We start from the raw sequence: 19,767 nt of genomic DNA, 5'->3' as shown, positions 1-19,767 counted from the left end.
TATAAATCACAAAAATTTAACATTTTCTGTAAATTCTGTGAATCTCGGGCAGCTCAACTTGCGTGAAGTGTTTCCAGCTGGGCGTCGTGTACCTGGAGTCGAATGTTTTAACCGATGCATGAAACTATACATTTTTAGACATAAGTTGTAACAGCCGCCGTTTTCTTTGTGAGTATTTATTACACGGCGTGCTGCGGGGAAAAGCCTGTTCTAACGTTTGAGTCTAAGCTTTATTTCTTAGCACCTGATGGCTCTTTTTTGGTTTTCATCTGTAAACACTCTGCATACTCTTTCATGTGATTCAGTTTATTTTGAAAAGTCTCAACAGGATCTTGAGCTTTATTCTGAAAGGTTTATGTGGAAAATAAACAAGCGGACACGCAAAAGTTTGTCTTAATTTTTTTTTCTCCCATGTCACTTGCGGGGCTCTGCAGGGCTCGCAAAATCGCTAGCCTGACGTCCCGGGGCTAGCGCTTTTTCCAGTCGGGCTACCAAAATCTATCTCTGCCCTGCCTGTCAGGCTATCATAGGAAGGAAAAATATATGCTTTTGCATTCTTTTGGAAATGTAGCTGGGTAATTATGTCATTGGCATCGGTGAGCCACTGTCAATATGTGACATATTGAAATCGCGTTTGAATTTGCGCTTGTTTTTTGCTTTCACTTTGCAATCGCGCGAACTGTGTATAGAGAGCGACAGCACTGATTGGTGAGTGACGATAATTTGCGCACCAATTCCTCTGACATCATCTTATCAATCGTTAGCTTACTATGCAAACATGACAAGTGAAATCTCCCGCAGCAAGCTTAAACATGTGAGAGGTTGATCGCGCAGAGAATCGCTGAGCGTTTTGTGAGTGCGTGTGTAAAAGCAGCAGGATATATATTTTAGTTCTGCTGAGCCAAATAAGGCAGGTCAGGGTGAAGAAGTGACAGCCAAAGAAAAGCTCACCACAAAACGGAAAAGTTATGACAAATCAGACTATAAGGCAAAAAGAAAGTGCAGCTTTATGGTTTCATGGACAAAAGAATTTCTGTGGCTGCAATATGACGAGCTAAATAACCAGGGCTGCACATAAGTGGTCCGCAGGTGCGCATTCGCTGTCAAAATAAAAAAGATAAGAAGTTGCAACGCGTGTTTGCCTACATTTTCTGGAGGAGGACAGACATTTGTTTAGAACTCTTAAAGATGTCGAAGACGCTCCTTTAAGCAATTACTTTGGTGTTCCTCCACCTCCAAAGAAATGTCAGAAGGAGTCCGAACCACAAAAGAAGCACGTATTCTCGGAAAAGTGGTTGCAGGAGGTGAGCTGGCTTCAAACAAATGATGAACGCACAGAGATGTGGTGCAGAATGTGCGGTGAAAATCCCACTCTAGCGGACAAAAACAGTGCCTTTTATATGGACGCAAACGCGCGTTGCAGCAACTTATCTGGTGCGCGTCTTTTATTTTGACAGCGAATGCGCACCTGCGGACCACTTATGTGCACCCGTGTAAATAACATAATGTTCTGCCGGGTGTGTTGTTGGTTTTCCTTCGATTTCTGAGTCGACAAGCACCTTTGTTACTGGGACCAGTAATTTTAAGAAAGGTCCCCATTAGAATCCATGAGAAATGCAAGAAATGCATTATTGCTCAGTCTGCAATATCTTTCCCAGAACAAACACCAATTGCAAATAACATACTAAAGATAAACCTGAAAAATCTGTTTAGAACAGCGTACTATGTTGCAAAGAGTGAACTACCACTTGCAAAATTTAGCAGTCTTTGCAAACTTCAAAAAGCAAATGGCCTCGATCTTGGTTCCACTTGCCTCTTACCTGTGACTTCAGTGGAAATTTCAAATTCAGGATCTGACACAGACTGATTCATGTCCTACACAGTTCTTACAAGTTCATAGAAATTTCTGTTCAATTAGAACCAAGTATTTGAGTTGATGATTGTAATTTTTATACAATGTTGTAATTTGTGTTTCAACAATTTTTTGATTAATGTTTTGTTTCCGTTACAATATTATACTTTAATGTATAATACTGTAACGGAAACAAAACAGGAAACAAAACATCAATCAAAAAATTGCTCTCTTTTTTATTCGGGCTACTTAAATTTATTTTGGGCTACCAAAAACTGAAGAGTCCCTGCCCGAAGGGCTACCAGGGATTTTGAGATTTTGCGAGCCCTGCTCCGTATTACTGTCGTTGTTGCTAACGACAACGCATAAACACAGGCTCTTGTCCGTCCAGAGTTTGGTTATATTAAAGAGAGAGAGAACTTTAACAAATTAATATAGCCACTACAGTGACCATCAAAACGGTGAAAAAAATATTGCCGTAAACAGCTTATTTTGCAACACCACGAAACAAACGATAGCGTAAAATGAAATGATAGACGTTTTTATATCGTCATCCAATATATATCGTTATATCGAACAGCCCTACCCTGAGGCGCTATAAACAAAGGAAAGAGAGCCTACTTAAGGATTAGTGAGTGTCCATAATTCAAGATTCAAGCACTGAGCATCTGCGAATACATAAGGAAGAAGAAATCAAGAAATCCAACCAGTGGCTAGGAATGGCGGGCTCAAAGGACAGCATAGAGGGTCTGATCATGGACACCAGTCTATGGTGGAAGGGTCGTGTTAAAGACTGAGCTACAATCCACAAAGAGCAGCCTTGTATACACCTCTTGGTGCTCCAGGTGGACCAGAGCAGAATGGAGAGAGGCAATAGCATCCTCTTTAGATTTGCTGGTGCTACAGACAAACTGATGTTTGTCCAAGGATCGCCCAAGAACTTGCTGGCTATGATGTGACTTTACTCAAAGCACTTCATGACAAAGGATGTGAGTGCCACTTGGATGGTCATCATTTAATCTGTTTACAGTGGACTTTTGTGGCAGGGAGATAATGACAGAGGACTTTAAGAAGAGTGGAATGGTAGACTGTGACAAGAGTGAGTGAATGGTTGACAACCATGGTCAATTCCCTAGCCAGATGGTCTGCACAGTCTTTCAGCACCCATCCAGCCTCACTATCAAGTCCAGCAGCTTTCCTTGTGTTCTCTGTGCTCAGTATTCGGGTTACTGCACATTCCTTCATCATAAATGTGTTGGAGCTTCAGACTGGTGTGGGTGATGGAGTGCTGCTGAGACAGCCTCAAAGTGGGCAAAGAACAGCTTTAACTCTTTTGCCAGCAAGGCGTTGCCCTCAGTAGCTGAAAGGTTGCCAAACTTGTAGCCAGTGATGTGGTGGATCCTTCACCATACCTGTGTGTTGTTTTTGCTGCTTAGGTGGTCCTCTGTCCTCAGGCTGTAAGCTGGCATATCCTCAAATATGCCTCTCTTCACATTGGCTCCACGGAGAATTTGGTGTAGCCCAAATCTGCAGCTGTGTAGTCTTCTAGTGGTTAAAAATTATACAATTTGTTTTTTGGAAACATTCCTGCAGCTGGTGAGAGTTAGCTTCAGGCCATGTTTTTGTAATCTTAATTAGTGGGAGCCCTTTTCCTGAGTGGGGTGTATGCTAGACGCAGGGACGTATGGTCAGACTGACCAAGGAGAGTTAGTGCTTTTGTGCTCTAACCCTAACCCTGTATTGCTCCCCTGGTTGAACACTGGTGAAATTTAGAGAGCCCTGTCCTTGAATGAGTAAGTCCACAGCTATAATGTAAGCAGCCTCCAGTTACGTGCTCTCTCATACATGTGCCCAATATCTGCACTATGCTAGCATCAGGTAGTATGTAAACAGCAGTTAGCAGTATGACACTAAACTCCCACAGCAGAAATATGAGCCTGCAACAGTCACAAATTGAAAGTCCGGGGAGTAGACGCTGGTGATCACGTTTTCGGTGGTACATTAGCTGTTTTTCTATCTATATCTTGATTTGAGATCGGATGCATTCTTTTGAGCAGTGTATTTTCAGAAATACTAAGCACACACTATAAAAAACAAGATGAGAATACCACAGCTGCCCTTCCCAGGTGTATCCAATGATTTTTTCCTGCTTTCTCTTTTTTCTACCTCTTATTTTTTTATTTATTTTGTTAGGGGGTGATACACTGATTTTCAGGGTAAATATGGTGAAGGGAGCCCCAAAATAGCTGACATTTGCATGAAGAGAGAGGAGGAATGCAGTGGGTTACAATAATAACAGAATGGAAACTTTGCGTGAAATTGACTTTCAGCCTCGCAGTTAGCACGCGGGCCTCGTATAAGTAATGACTTCAACAGGCCTGCCAGCTAAAGACACACATATACCAATAGTAGTCGAAAGACAGAAACATATGCACACACACACACACACACAATGGAAAGAAATGCCAGGTCCTGCCAATTAACATCTACTAAATTTGCCAAAAAGACACACATACAAAGTGTTGAAAGAAAGAAGGAGAAAAAAAAGAACTATGTACTTACAAATAATGGCCTTGAGAATTGATAAGCTCTAAAAAAATCATTTTTGAGGGAGTATTGAATGACACAGTAGAAACACTTGTTTGATTGTGTGTGCGTCATTCCCTCGTCACATCTGTTTCTAATGGGCTGTTGGGCTCATAGTGGCACCCAACACATCTGGGGGTCTCTCTCTGAGATGGTAAAGAGACCAGGTCAGGATCAGACCTTGGACAATCACACACACTTTTCTCATTTACACATATGGCCCACTGGGATGGACTGCTCTTTCATCTGAACCTGCTACTTTTTCAGACACTCTATATGCAGTGAAAACTACATGGTTCACCGCTGTTCATGTTACATACATAGATCTTCACAATGCATACTTTGAGATGAGTGTTGTTGCAATTTGGTGCTACAGAAATAAAACTGAATTGAATTAAATGAACAAATGAATGGAAAGGAGGTGTATTTAATGGTGTATTTAATGATATACATCATTATTTGTTCAAGATGATAAGGACAGCAGACATAGTCATCATCATTTCTTGGTAATTTTTGTTATTTCAGGACTTCCTCTCCCACTGCAAATATGTATTCTGACCTTGCAGTGCAATTCTCTACAGCAGTCTAGTAACCAGTTTACTTTGCCACTAAAGTTAACAGACTCAGTAGTGTTACAGTTAGTAGTAGGCATACCATTACAATTGTGCATTTACGCAAAAAAGAAGTTGGTACAGCCTGGTGAATTCTTGCTAGGACATTAGTGAGAGGTGTCTGCCACTTCCAGCTTGTCATTTTTCAGTGTGCAAAGTTATTGTTTAAACAAGTACCATTTAGCCCAAACCACAATGTATTCGTAAATCGTTAAAAAAATGAAACAATTCAGCAAGTTTAAAAAAAGAAATTGGTGTCCACAAAAATACAAACCATGATCCTTCTTTAAAAAAATAAAAAAACCTACTACATGTTTAATACTGTTTTATCACGTTAATTGCATCTTACCATTAGATGCAGGATGACCCTAACTCTACAGCATTTACAACATGTTTTATGTGCAATATAGATTATCGGCTGGGCAGATACGTTTTATATGTGCAAAATGTTAGTAAGATCAAAAAACAAAGCCCAAGTGACAGCACAATTGCAATAATGCGTCAGTGGGAAGGGAAAATCCTAACAATGCACTAAGTCATAAACACAGTCACAGCTAGCGTATTTTAACAATAACTAATGCAATCTAAAGAGCAGTGGAAATAAGCAGATAGGTGAGTTTCAAATACCTGTGCGTAGCCATCCATATTGGATGGTGTATAAAAGAAGCAAAGAAGACTAAATATGCAGGGTGGAGTAGGTAGAGATCGTTGTTGGGGGTGATTTAAGACAGAAGGATAGCAGAAGAATGAAAGGGAAGGTTTACAAGATGGTAGTGAGATCTGCTGCAATGATGTATGGTTTGGAGGCAGTGGCATGAACAAAAAGATATCTTTCAGGAGGCAGAGCAGACCACACCAACGCCAGATCACACTAATGTTGCAATTAAAAATAATTTTTTGCATAAATTCTATTTCTAATTTTATTGAATATTTATCAAATGAAATACCTACTACAGCTATTATACGCTTTACTCTACATCTGTTTCAAATTCATACCTTATTTGCCAATAAAAGCACTGTACTACTATTTAGTGTTTTTAGTGATGCCTACTACATCAAACAAAAACAATGAAACCACTGATAGAGAGAGGGCTGACTCATTTATTTAAACAACTGGTGAAATGTAATTAGTGAGTCATCACAGTAGGAAGTGATATTTCGACCTACAGCAATTGTAACACTTCTTTGACTGAAATTTTCCCTTTTCCTACGTCATCTTCCTGCCTACTGTTAGTCCCACTACACACACACACACACACACACACACACACACACACCTTCTGCAGCCCCTAATCACTTTGCAGTGGCAGTGTTTTATTGGTTTTGTTTTGTTTTGTTTCTTGCACTTTTAATACGATTTCTCACTTTCTTATTAGCATGTTGTTTTCTTTCTGAATCAGTAATTGAAATGAGGAGCACAGTAACAACGTCTGAATGTAAAAATGATAACCCTGTGTGTCTGTGTATTCCTGTCAACCTTGTGGTGATTGCAACAGAGTAAAACTGGATTGGGACTTAAGTCATTCAAAAGGTATTTAAAAAAAGTTCTGCAGTATTCAGTTTTGAATTTAAGAAGGCTGTCTGTGAAAAATCATTTATTAAATGACAAATTCACCTGAATTGGAAGTGGGAATCGACCTCTGCAAAAGGAGGAATACAACACTAACAGTACTGATCAGCATCTACTGTTCAAGGAACGCATCAGAGTTTCCAGAGAAGCTACAGAAGCAACAGACTCCAGGAAAAAAGAAGAAGAAATAACCGAATGTCTTTGAAAATGTTGCATTATGTGTGTGTTTGATACCATTTTATATTATTGATATGAACTGAAATGAATCTTGTGTATTTTATAAGGAATTAAGTAATTCATTACTGTCTGTAACCTCAGTGTGTCCCAGACCTGGACAAAAAAAGCTCCCCACTGTTTGTTTTTTTAAAGTTATCTTGGAGGCTCTTTGCATTTGAGTCTCATATTTTGGAAGATAAATGAAAAACCTGTTTGGTCCTGAGCTGAAAAAGCATAAGGACCTCTGCTTTATAGGACATGACAGGGCCCAAAAAAAATCAAGATTCCTGGTGAGGCTCATGTTAAACTAAGTTAACCACCTGCTGGTATCTTTTTTTGTCCAGAAACATTTAGGAAACTGATTGCTGCCTTTCTCGGGTTAATTAAAATAGCGGAAGAATCCTGAAAGGGCGATCGTGAGTAAATAAAGAGCTTCTGTTTAAATTATCAGTTTTATACATCCTGAAACTTTGTGTGTCAGACTGAGGAGCTAGACGAGGCACAATCTGTGGCCTTCTTCTCTAGCCCCAGGGTCACTTATATTTAAAAAAAAATAAATAACAGTTAAAAAAATGCCACTGCAATGAGATTTGGGGCTGCAGAGGGGCGTAACACACACACACACACACACACACACACGTCCCCACAGCAAAATCAAGGCACGCTCTATGTCTATTCTTTTTAAATATAGTCTGTGTTCTCATGAGAATCTCCTGCATTTCATCCCCATGTAGAAGTGAACTGGAAGACATGAATCTGCTGGATCACATTCCATCCAGTCAGTACACTCCAGCCTTAGGAAAGACATGTCTTGTTCCATCTGCATGTGGTCTAAAGGAATGCAAAGGAGATAGGTATGAGCTAAGATTTGTGTGTGCATCCATACTCTCTGTCTCTTTGACTCTCAGTCTGAGTAGAGGCTTAGTCTACATTCTCTGTGGGGGACTAGAGTTACTTTTTTCCATAGTCTTCCCCCTGCAGGCTTTTAATAAACAGCCTTTATCTGTGATCAGACTCTAATAACAAAGCTGATCCTACCCATTTATTCTTTGTACAGCAATTGGAACTGCATTTTTAAAACATCTCATTTTGGTTGAAAAACAGTTCAAAACAGAAAGTTTTAGTCATGTGCTAGATGCCCTTTACATGTCCTTCCTGGATTTTCTAGTAAGGGAAGGTTTGTGTACAAGAAGATTCATTAACCCTCTGAGGTCTAAAGCCATCATCAGTATTAGCCACAACTCTAGGCCTTGTCCCTTCACTAAAAAGACTTGGGAGAACAATGTAAAACAAGGATATTCTAATAGCATATGGTTAAGATTACGGGTATGGTCATCACCAGTAACGATGACAACTCAGCGTGTCATGGTCCCGGTTTTGTGTTCCTTTTGCAACATGTATTTCTTGTGCTAACTTTGTTTTTCTCTCTGCCTCACATTTGCCTGCATTATTAGCCGCAGACTTCCTCTTCCTCTTGTGAGAAGTGCAATGCAAAAGTCAGAATTCTGAGAAAAAAGTCAAAATTCTGAAGAAACAGTCAGAACTCTGAGTTTTTTTAGAATTCTGGAAGAGAAGAAAAAAAGACATGCCCACTTTTTTTTTCTGGTGGCCCTCTTCCATATAATGTAGAGAAATTGAATATCAAATGGAAATAGACTATCAACCAATTTAAAAAATAACACACACATTAAATAAAAGTTATAAATTGATTTGCCTGCCATAGAGCGAATTAAGTATTTGATCCCAAAGGAAAGCGTGATCTAGTACTTGATTAAGAAACCTTTCCTGACTAGCAAGTGATGGTTGCCAACGGCAACGGTTTCTCATAATTGGAACTGTAGAGTACAAGGACATTTAACCAAATATTAGTTGGGATTTATGTCTATTTCTATTTCATAAAATTTATTTTAACTTGTTTGCCTAATTCTTGTTTTTAAAAGTCTTTACATTTATGCATGCATTAAAGTCATTAGTATATGCTGTACAACTATTCCACAATGGTTCAAAGTTCAAAGAAATCATCAAGAGCCCAAAATTACCATGATACTGTAGAGATTTATCAAGCTTGTTTAAATATTAGTCTGTTTTGGATGGACTCTTTTTTTATTGTGTTTCATATGCATTATCTCTAAAATACTATACACAGCACCTAAAAAAATTCACAACGTAAGACTTAAGTGGACTAGAAAGAGTAGAAGTAAACATGAAAAGAGGTCACAGGCAAAGAGACTGAATGGAAATCTTGGTAGTCTGTGAGGACTTCTGATGGGCAGATTTTATAGAGTGGATGAGAAAGACAGAGGAAGATTAAGACAAAGGCACTCCTGTGTGCCAACCTTGCTGAACTGTGGGAAGACTACACAGTCATAGACACATCAACACTCAGCTCATACCCCCTAAGACTGTGACTCACACCAGCAGTTTTTCATCTGTTAAAACCCTTCACATATTCTGCTTTTACACAAACACATACTCGCACATAGGATGAAACCCTCCCCTTTCCAGTATTTCTCACTAATGCTTTTCTTGTACGTACCCTGCAGCACAATCTGGATAGCATCTGACATATTAATGGAGAAGAACTCCCCCTAACCTGGTTCACTGACATGCTGACTTATTACACATACATGCAACTCTATTACACTTGAGCAAATGTTGACTTAGACAGTCTTTATCACCTGAAGCTACTATTTATCTTCATACGGCATTTGAAAGATTCTTCGGGATTAAAAATCTTGCGCAAGAACATCTACATTTTTTATAAATCATAAACATAGTTCATGTATAGATATAAATGCTTTTACTATATTCACTTCTCAGAGGATTAGTAAGAATGAAGTGAGGGCAGCTATGAAGAGGATGAAGAGTGTTAAAGCAGTTAGACCAGATACCTGTGGATGTATGGAGTTGTCCTGGAGAGAGTGCAGAGGACTTCTTATTCAGACTGTTTAATACAAACTTGGAGAGTGAGAGGATTTATAAGAAATGAGGGAGAAGCGTACTGGTACAAGAACAGGGGTGATGTGCAGAGCTGTAGTAAAAGCACTGACATCTACATCAAGGCTCTTTATATTGTAGGCTAGAGACCCTACAATAATAGAGAAAGTAGTCCAACGATCAGACAACCAACTATGAGCAAGCACTTGGAGACACTGGGAAGGAAAAACTCCCTTTTAACAGGAACAAACTGCTGGCAGAACCAGGCTCTGGGAAGGGCAGCCATCTGCTGCGACTGATTGGACATGATAGAAGCTAGACAGTAATCATATCCAATGATTAAATGCAAAGTGTTGTACAAACACATAGAGTTAAAAAAATGTGAGTGAAGACGAAATGCTCAGTATATCATGAGAAGCAGCCTCAACTTATTGCAGCATTACGAAGGGAGGGTTCACAGTCACCCGATCCAACCTTAACTATATGCTTTATCAAATACTGAATTGCACTAGTTTAATCTAGATGTAATAAATACATGAACAGTTTTTTCAGCATCACTGAGTTTGTAAAGAAAGCTGCATTCTCAATCATCCAGGTAAGAAAATCAGAAAAACTCAGAAAAAAAAATTCAAACGTAGTGTTTTCAGTGGTAGAAACATTTTGTCACTCCAAGTGACTTCTTCAATTTCCACTGGTAGTAAACAAAATGAACATGACATGAGAAACAACATCAGAGAGACAACTCAGGTTGAGCAGTTTACAGACAAAGTTAAAAGGCGAGACTGGGGTGATTTAGAGGAGGGATAGTGGCTATACTGCCTATATACAGGACAAAGGATGCTAAATATAGAGCTCCCAGACAGGAGGAAAAGAGGAAGACCACAGAGAGGATTCATGGTTGTAGTAAAGGAAGATTTGGTGTTACAAAGGAAGATGCAAAGCACAGGGTGACAGATGATCCACTGTGGTGACCCCTAAAGGGAACAACATCTTTAAAATAATCAATTAATTCATAAATATACTGAAATCTTTAAAAGACAGGCGATTTAAAATAAAATTTATAAAAGCTACTTTATTAATGGACTTACTGTTCTAGTAAATTAGTTAAATCAAAAATGATGATTGTAGCATTTATTCATGTTGGTTCAACCAGCTGTTGCACTTACATCACATTTTGTTAGAGTTATTGACCAAACACAGAAAACTTCACACTGAACTTTATAATTTAATACGGATATGAATAACACCAAAACAAATATGCAATGAACTGGCCATTATATAGCACTTTTCTATCTCCAAAATTAGAAATATCCTGTCTCAGAGTAAAGCTGAAAAACTAGTTTGTGCATTTATTACTGCTAGGGTGGACTACTGTAATTCATTATTATCAGGATGTCCTAAAAACTCCCTTAAAAGACTTCAGTTAATCCAAAATGCTGTAACAAGACTACTGACAGAGCAGATTTCTCCTATATTGGCTTCCCTTCAGTGGCTCCCTGTTAAATCCAGAATTCAGAATCCTGCTCCTCACATACAAGGTCTTAAATAATCAGGGACCATCTTACCTTAATGACCTTGTAGTACCATATCACCCTATTAGGGCACTTCGCTCTCACACTGCAGGCCTACTTGTTGTTCCTAGAGTATTTAAAAGAAGGATGGGAGGCAGAGTTTTCAGCAGACAGACACTATCTCTACTTTTAAGATTAGGCTTAAAACTTTCCTTTTTGCTAAAGCATATAGTTAGGGCTGGACCAGGTGACCCTGAATCCTCCCTTAGTTATGCTGCAATAGGTATAGGCTACTGGGGGATTCCCGTGATGCATTGAGTATTTCTTCTTCACTCACTATGTGTCAATAGACCTCTCTGCACTGAATCATACTTGTTATTAATCTCTGTCTCTCTTCCACAGCATGTCTTTTATCCTGTCTTCCTTCTCTCTCCCCAACAGGTCGCAGCAGATAGCGGCCCCTCCCTGAGCCTGGTTCTGCCAGACGTTTTTCCTTCCCACTGTCGCCAAAGTGCTTGCTCATAAGGGGTCATATGATTGTTGGGTTTTTCTCTGTATGTATAATTGTGGCTTCTACCTTACAATATAAAGCGCCTTGACGTGACTGTTGCTGTGATTTGGTGCTGTAAGAATAAAAATTGAATTGAACTGAACTGACAAAACACTATACATCAGACTTCACCATATATTCCTAATAGTGCTTTAGTGTATACACTCTAAGCACTTTATCAGCCTCACATTCATGGCCCATCCCTAATTAACCTGATATTCTAGGGCTCAGATTCACCAGAGCCACTTGGTAAATGGCTCTGGTATTTACTACCAGGTCATAGATCTGCAATCTCACTCATAGTTGCTTCAATCGCTCACCTAGAAGATGATCATCTCAGGTGCCACACACTTTGCTGCTATTTCATCAATGTCATTTTTATTTTCTATATTTCTTTATCACTACTTAAAGAGTTGGTGGAAAATATAGGATTTCAGTTTATGTGTGTGGTCATGTAAATGAGTGCATTTGGAACAAATGTTGATGTAAGCATTTGTGTATGTGCCTGTTTAAGTGTGATTGCAGATGGATTGCTTGAATCATTCATGCAGGGATAAGGTGAAGAATATAGGCTCTCAGGAAGGAACAAATACTGTACAACGCTGTGAACATACACCACTCTTCCTCCACAAATAGAATTGAAATTGAATATCTGGAAAACATCTGGTTGTCAAATAAATAGATGTTTCAGTTTTGCTACAAACCTCCACCAGCAACCACCACCAAAGCAATGAAAAGGAATGATGGCTTTCTGGGCTCATATTGACAGACACTGAATTATCCAAACACATTACTTGTGAGCTGCAGATCCCGGCCGTGTCCCGCCTTGAAATTAGGCAGTCTATCTGCGCAGCACAGGCATTACAATCATGCATTTCTTTCATTTCTTTTCAGTCTTCTTACAAGCGCTGACAGGCTAGAAGAAGCAGACATCAGGAGAGAGTGAGGCAGGAAGGCAGCTGTGCTCTGTGGATGCCTCCTCGGGTTGGAAACAATTATTTAGACGTATTGTTCTGCTCTAAGAGCTTGTTAGCAACTTTTTCAGATTCAGATTCAAGATCCAGTCATTGACTATAATTGACTCTTTGTTTGTTGAGGCCATTAGCAGGTTGTAATTCACTACACACACAGACACACACTGCAGAGCAAATATTTCATCTTTTCTTTTTTTCCTCATGACTTTTAACTATGATTGTAGAGTCCCCACCTGCAGGCAGGATTGAAGACAGAGATTTATACAAACTGAGAGAGACACTGGAGATAGGGAGCAGACTGGAAATGTTGGCCTAAAGCTAAGCACAGTACGGTACACATACCAAAGGTGGGGGTTGGGGGGTTTAAGAGAGAGAGAACCGACAAAAGGAGGAAATGGACAAAAGAGAGGACAAAGGAAATTGTGCTGAGGATGAAGAAGAAGAAGAGAGGTCAAAAGAAACACAGCTGTTCAAAGTTAAACAAGGAGGGCACACCGATTAGTTAGAAAATGACTTTTAGCTGATCAAGGAAACCCAAAATAAATAAATAAAGCAGTGGTTTGAGTCCTGTAACAAGATAAATATGTATCGTGCATGCTTGAATTATATCTTGCATTGTTACACCTCAACACACAAACCCAAACAGACCCAGATGTCCAATAGTGATGATGTCACGAGCAGAACCAACAGCATTAACAGAGCTGAGGTAATTAAGACTCAAAACCAGTGAGTGTAAATAGGAATAAATATATGAACTATAGTGTTTGAAAAGATATGCCAAAGATGATGTATATTATACTGAACTTTTCCTCATTGGAATTTTGCTAGACTGGACTTTTTAAGTTACATCTTGTGAAGAATGCATTCTTAGAAGTGAGCAAAGGAATAGTTCAAGCTATAATTAAGCCTCTGAATGATTCAGATAGGGGCTGCTGAGAGATAACAGCAGAATGACAAAATCTGCATTAGGACGTTGAAGAGGTGGCAGTATTTGTACCTCATCCAGCGAAGGACTAATGGGTTCTTTGAACTTGCATGTAAAGGAATTTTAAAAACCAACAAAAACACTACATTGGATTAAGGTAATACTTAATTAGTCATCAGTCAAGAGTCCTTACACTACTCCCTCTTGCTCTGTCCTGTTTATGTGTGTTTCTTCAGGCTGTTCCAGTAGTTGGGGGAACATAGCATCAGGGTAAATGGAGACACCTGGGCCCTGTGTTTCTGAATGATCAATATTTGCTCTTCCTCTGTCCCACTGGAACTCTTTTTTTTTGTTCACCAGTCTGGCAGAATATTGTTCACTCATTCACACATACACCGTCAATACTGGTGACTACTATTTCTTTCATTTGTTTTCTGTTGTTGTCGTCATGCCTTTCACACCAGAGTCAGGTTTCTGTTAAGCTATAGCCTCAGCAGTCTGGACAATGGACAAAAGAGGAAAACTGAACAATGTTTATCAATCCTTGCAGCTTACAGGCAGCTGCATTTATAACTATGTAAGTAAATGAAGAATGATTTGGTCTTTAAACTCTAACGATGTAGGGTTTAATGCCTAACCCAACCAGTAAGTAAATCGTGACCTTGTGCCTGAACCAAACTGGGTGAAGATTCATTCACAGGCTTAGAGACCAGCTGCTGCCCCCAGCTGGTTGGTGAGTGACTGCTGACAGTTGCAATGTGAAATTGCTCACATAAAGGTGAGCAATTAGAGATTCCTTCTCAGTTGCCTCAACCCTCACTCACAACTTGCGTGAGTAAGGGTTGTGACCAGTTTCACTTAGCGACTACCAACAACAGAGAAGACATTTTTTTCCTAGCGACTGGTAGTTGCTGACTGGTTTCTAAGACTGAAGCCTTACTCCTATTCTTTAATGACTATATTTTAAGCCCTAGAACATGTTCAACTGAAGCAACAAAACAAATATAAATCATTAACTGTAAACACCTCACTGACTTAAGGCAAACTTTGACAAGTTACCAGTTCACTAAGGTTCTTTCTGCCATTATACAATAGCTTTTTCCAGTCATTAATAACATTTGTTGTAGGAATTCTAAAACTGTAGAGGAAAATAATCTAGTTATCAACACTGATGTACACTGTGAAACTGTTAACCTAGACAGAAGCTCTCCAGTGAAACTACAAAGTGTGTGCTACAAATCTCACCTTTCCTCCGCATGTGAGGGTTACATTGTTGGCTCAAAGCTCCATTCAGTCTACAAGTCTACAGGATGTTTACAGATTGTTTGCCTGCTTTTGTCTGTTGTCACACAGTAACTGGCTGTGGGGAAGCTGGTCTGTCCTTTGAACTAATCCAGGACATAACAAAAATCAGACAGATAGAGATACAAACAGGGGTTTAAAAAAAGAAAGGAGTCTGGGAATAACTGTACATGAATAACCCACAAACAAAACAGAAGTCAGAAATGTCTGTATAGGCCAGCATGATGCCTGCTATCTGAAAGGTTACTGGGTTACTGATATTTTAGGTACCACAGCATATGTGTCTATTTGAATATCAAATGGGTACCAAACTGTCAGTTATACACAGACTGGAAAAGCAGTCTAAAGCAGCGGTCCCCAACCCCCGGGCCTCGGACCGGTACCGGTCCGTGGGTCGTTTGGTACCGGGCCGCGAGAGTTGAGGCTCAGGTGTGAAATGTGGTTTTCAGGGTTTTTATTGGTTTTCAGCGTTATTTTGTTATCGTTTTTATCGTTTACTCGGTTTTCCTGGGTCTTTTCACGTGTGTTATGAATAAATCTTCTTTTTTTCGGTACCAGTACTAGTTTTATTTTGTTGTATTTATCCGCGACACCTTAAAGGCCGGTCCGTGAAAATATTGTCGGGCATAAACCGGTCCGTGGCGCAAAAAAGGTTGGGGACCGCTGGTCTAAAGTACACAGCTTGTAGACTGTGTCAACTGACAATCCCCTCTGACCAGCCACGCTTATAAGCTGCTGTGTCTCAGATGAATCATATAAATTGGATTAACAGTGTATAGTAAGGCTGTCATTGATTATCTAAAATTACCATTAAAGAAAAAAGGTGTTTATTCACAGGCCCGCATCAAACTTGGTACAATTACAGCTGAGAATTTTAAAGAAAACATATATAATAGGACTTATTATACAACTAACTGACAGGAAAGACAGAATGGCAATGGCCCCATCCTGTATATGGTGCTGCTCATATAATCATCAGCTATTTATACTGGTTGTTATTTAATATGATTTCTCTTATTTGTAAACACTGATCTACTTATAACTCACAAACCTAAATAACTCAATTACTAACATTACTAACTACTAATTACTACTAAATAGGATTTTGAGCTGTGGAATTAATAGTATTAAAAATAATAGGGGGGCTTTTAATTGTAAACATAGAAATTAACATGGAAATGACAGAAAAGGCAAGGAATTACTGGCCACAACCCCTGTTCACAGCAACTACTTGGGGCCTTTTATGTCTATCATGGTTCTTTGGATGTAATAATATCTGGAAATATTCTCCTCTCTCTGTCATTTGTTCTGACTTTCTTTCACCCTCGGTTAATGATAAAGACACGCCAGATTAGAAGTAAAAAAATAAGTTAAAAATTGTGAAATTCTTAAAACTTAAACCATGTGGTGACTGTTCAAATGTATGTGTAATGTGAACATGAACGTGTGTAAAATGGTTACACCTTTTCATACACAAAGACAAAGAAACAGAAACAGTGCTTCTCATTTGAAGTATATCTTTGAATCGGTCATCATAAAGATTTGTTTGTTGAGGAACAAAGTAAAAAATAGTAAAAAAGTAAAAATTTTAGAGGACTTCATTAAATGAACATTAATATACAAAACAGCTGATTTGGGGTTTATTCTAACTGGCTGAGTAACTGATCACTACAATTTCAACATTTTCAAAGGTGACTAAAGGGATCATTTTTATTAGAAGTCATCTCCGGTGCAAGCTGACTTTTTTAATCCTATTAATTGTTCCACCCTAATTATTCTTCATCTCATGTTTCATCTGTCTAATTGCTCTGTTGTATTTGAATAACTGCATCCGGGTGGGGGTTGCCTGTGCCTCTCTTTAAGACACGAGGCAACACTAGCAAAATGTCTTAACCCTCTTGAAACAAATATGTTCAAAATTTTAAACAAATATGGAAATCACCTCTGATATGTTTGGATTCTAGATGGCATATAACCATAAAAAATTTATAAACATAAACTTTTTTTTCTTTGGATATATCATTCTAATCGATCAAAAGTGGATTAAAAAACAGTAACATTGCCTTAAAGGGCTTTTTCCCGTGCAGTTTTTTTTTTTTTCGTGTTGAGAACTCTTAATTTCTGTCTGTTAACTGGCCTCTATTTGCTCTTTTCATTTCAATGACGACCACTTGTCTGGAAGTCACAGCTGGGAAAGCTGACAGAGATCCATGCTCCCAGCTGGTCCCCTCTTCACCCCCTCCTTCCTCCTCCTCCTCCTCCTCCTGCAGGGCTGCTGATGCTGAGAGCAGCCTGCAGTATCCAAACACAGGCATCACACACCCAAGGTCTACCAATTATTCACACCTCTTTCTCCCTGCCTCCTCCTTTTCCTGTCTTCGTCTGTGTTACCACATGGCCCTTTGTAGCTTTATTCTAATGTCCTTTAATATTTACCAATAATACAAAACATGTAAAAAATACTTTAAAGAAAATACACTAAAATGTCTAAATAGGAAAATGAAATGAAAATATCAGAGTAGATGCAACTGAAGACAGCGTAGTCACTACACAGTATCACACACACACACACACACACACCAAAAGACTACTAAAAGGTACAACTACAGAGAGTTGGGGACAGTAAATATCACAAACGAACCAATAGGAATTTAGTGTCATTAAACCGTTATTTAAAAATGTAGGCAGTAAATAAAGCCCAGCACACAGCTTCCATCAATTGTTTGAATGAATTCAGCAACACACCCAGACGAACTGCGAGCAACTTGTTAAATAAAGTCTACGACCAGAGGTCGTTTGAATCCAGCAGCTTACCTTTGTCGTTTTTCTCCTTGTCCATGTTACAACGGACAACATGGATAACTCCTCTCCAGTCGGTCACAATAAAGGAAGGGCGGGTGCACCCGTCAAGCACCCCCTCTCCGTCTCCTCCACCCTGTTCTGACAGGAAGTGAGTGATAGGAGCGCCGTCCAATCGTAGGCTGTATCGCGGGAGGCGGGTCTCGTGGCCATGTGGGCCTGGAGGACCCATTGTAGAACGTGTTGTGTAGCCAGTGTGTGAAAGCAAGTGAAAGCTGTTTGGCATATACAGTCGCAACACACTGGAGCACCAAAGCACACCTAAAAAAAAAAAAAAAAACCCTAAAAAAATCTGCTGCTCTTTGCCCACACAAACTATGAAATTATAGGGCTCAGTTAATGTTTAATCTTAAAACATAGATAAATAACTAGAAAGTATTTAACTCTGTGAGACTTAATCTCAAAACAAAAAATACGTTTAGGAAAATTATTCAACCTTTAGCAAAACAATACCATGTATTTTAAAAAGCTTGTGTTTCTGACAGTTTTTTTTATTCATCATCACCTCTCAGGTCCATTTCTGGAAATGAGACAATTTTTAAAGGGGAAAATAATTCTAAAATATTCCTTTTTTAAACGTAAGAAAAAGAGACAATATTTATAGTTATTTACCGTTTATAGTCTTTTTTTTACAGTCATAGCTTTAACTACGTTCCTTTGCCTTACGTCATGGTGTAGATAGGAAGAGAAATAGAGTAGGAGTCATCTTGAAAGAAGAACATGTGAATAGGTTTGTGGAGTCGAAGAGAGCGTCAGATGGAATTGTGAGTTTATAGTTGGAAATCAAAGGGGAGAATGTAGCTAGAGCACACTGGAAGTTAATCTGTAGCATGACTTTCAAAGTCAAGAAGAGGAGGAGAGTGAAGGCAGCGATTAAATGGTTGAAGTTGAAGGAAAGATGTTGCACAGAGTTCAGGGAGGAGCTGAGTAAAAAGTGAAGAATTGCCAAATGACTGGGAAAGTACAGCAGAAATGGTGAGGGAAACTGTCAAGAAAGAAAATCCTCTGAACAGAAAAAAGAAGACAAGAAAATTTGATGGTGGAATGAAGAAATGCAGGCATTCAAAGTAATATCTTAGCAAAGCAAAAGTAGGATTGTCCGAGAAAGTAGACAGGAGTACTCGAAGGCAAGTCATACAGCAAAGAGAGAAGTGGCAAAGACAAAAGAAAGAGCATATAGTGAGTTGAATGTGAGGCTGAACACTAAGGACGGAGAAAATGACTTGTAGTGATTGGCTGGATAGTTTATGTTAAATAGAACAAGCTCATTTTCTAATTAAGTCTCTAAGGAAATTATTTATTGATGCAACAGATCTCTGGATCTCCCCTAAAGGCACTGCACATCCAGTTTGGATTTAACTAGAAGGGATATTAAATATTAATGAAACCACAATTCTTTGACAATAAATTCATGAACCCTAAGAAGTTTAGAAAGAGCTTGTTGAATTTGACCATGGTATTGTAACAAGATCCAACAGTTTGGGAATTTCTTTCTTTCCTCCTTGATGTTCTACGAGAATACCAACAAAAAGTGGTATTATTGCAAAGTGGAAGCAACTATGAATGGGAGGCCATGTAGACTTACAGAGTTACTGAGTGTTGATGTAGTGCTGTGCGATACTACAAATTTTGGTATCCATACCAAACACACCTGAGCATCCAGCACAGGACACTGGGGAACCACCAATGCACCAGTGGGTAGGGGCTTGAGGCACTGGCAGGGAGTGCGGTAAGGGCAAATAGGCCCTGGAGGATCCTGAAATGTTCTAAGGGGAGTCTAAGACTTGACCTGACACATAGACATATATGGCACAGACGACCCTCTGCCAGACAACGGTTGGCGTTAGCGGGAACAGCCAGAGGCCCACGATGTC

At 39.2% G+C, this 19,767-nt stretch overlaps 1 protein-coding gene across 1 annotated transcript in view; it reads right to left on the bottom strand.

The window, feature by feature from the left end:
* The window catches only part of afap1 (actin filament associated protein 1), a 92,484-nt gene extending 74,533 nt beyond the window's left edge, over positions 1-17,951 (bottom strand). The window contains exon 1 of the mRNA XM_084924642.1: positions 17,849-17,951. Coding sequence (XP_084780768.1) covers positions 17,849-17,873 — 25 coding nt within the window. The 5' untranslated portion in view covers positions 17,874-17,951. The remainder of the gene's footprint in view (positions 1-17,848) is intronic.
* Between the last annotated feature and the right edge of the window lie 1,816 nt (positions 17,952-19,767).

The sequence above is a fragment of the Perissodus microlepis genome, chromosome 3, assembly GCF_051167445.1.
Source record: "Perissodus microlepis isolate ML-2025 ecotype Zambia chromosome 3, ASM5116744v1, whole genome shotgun sequence".
NCBI classification, from domain to species: domain Eukaryota; kingdom Metazoa; phylum Chordata; class Actinopteri; order Cichliformes; family Cichlidae; genus Perissodus; species Perissodus microlepis.
Note: the sequence above shows the minus strand (reverse complement) of the source record. Positions and strands in the feature narration are given on the sequence as shown.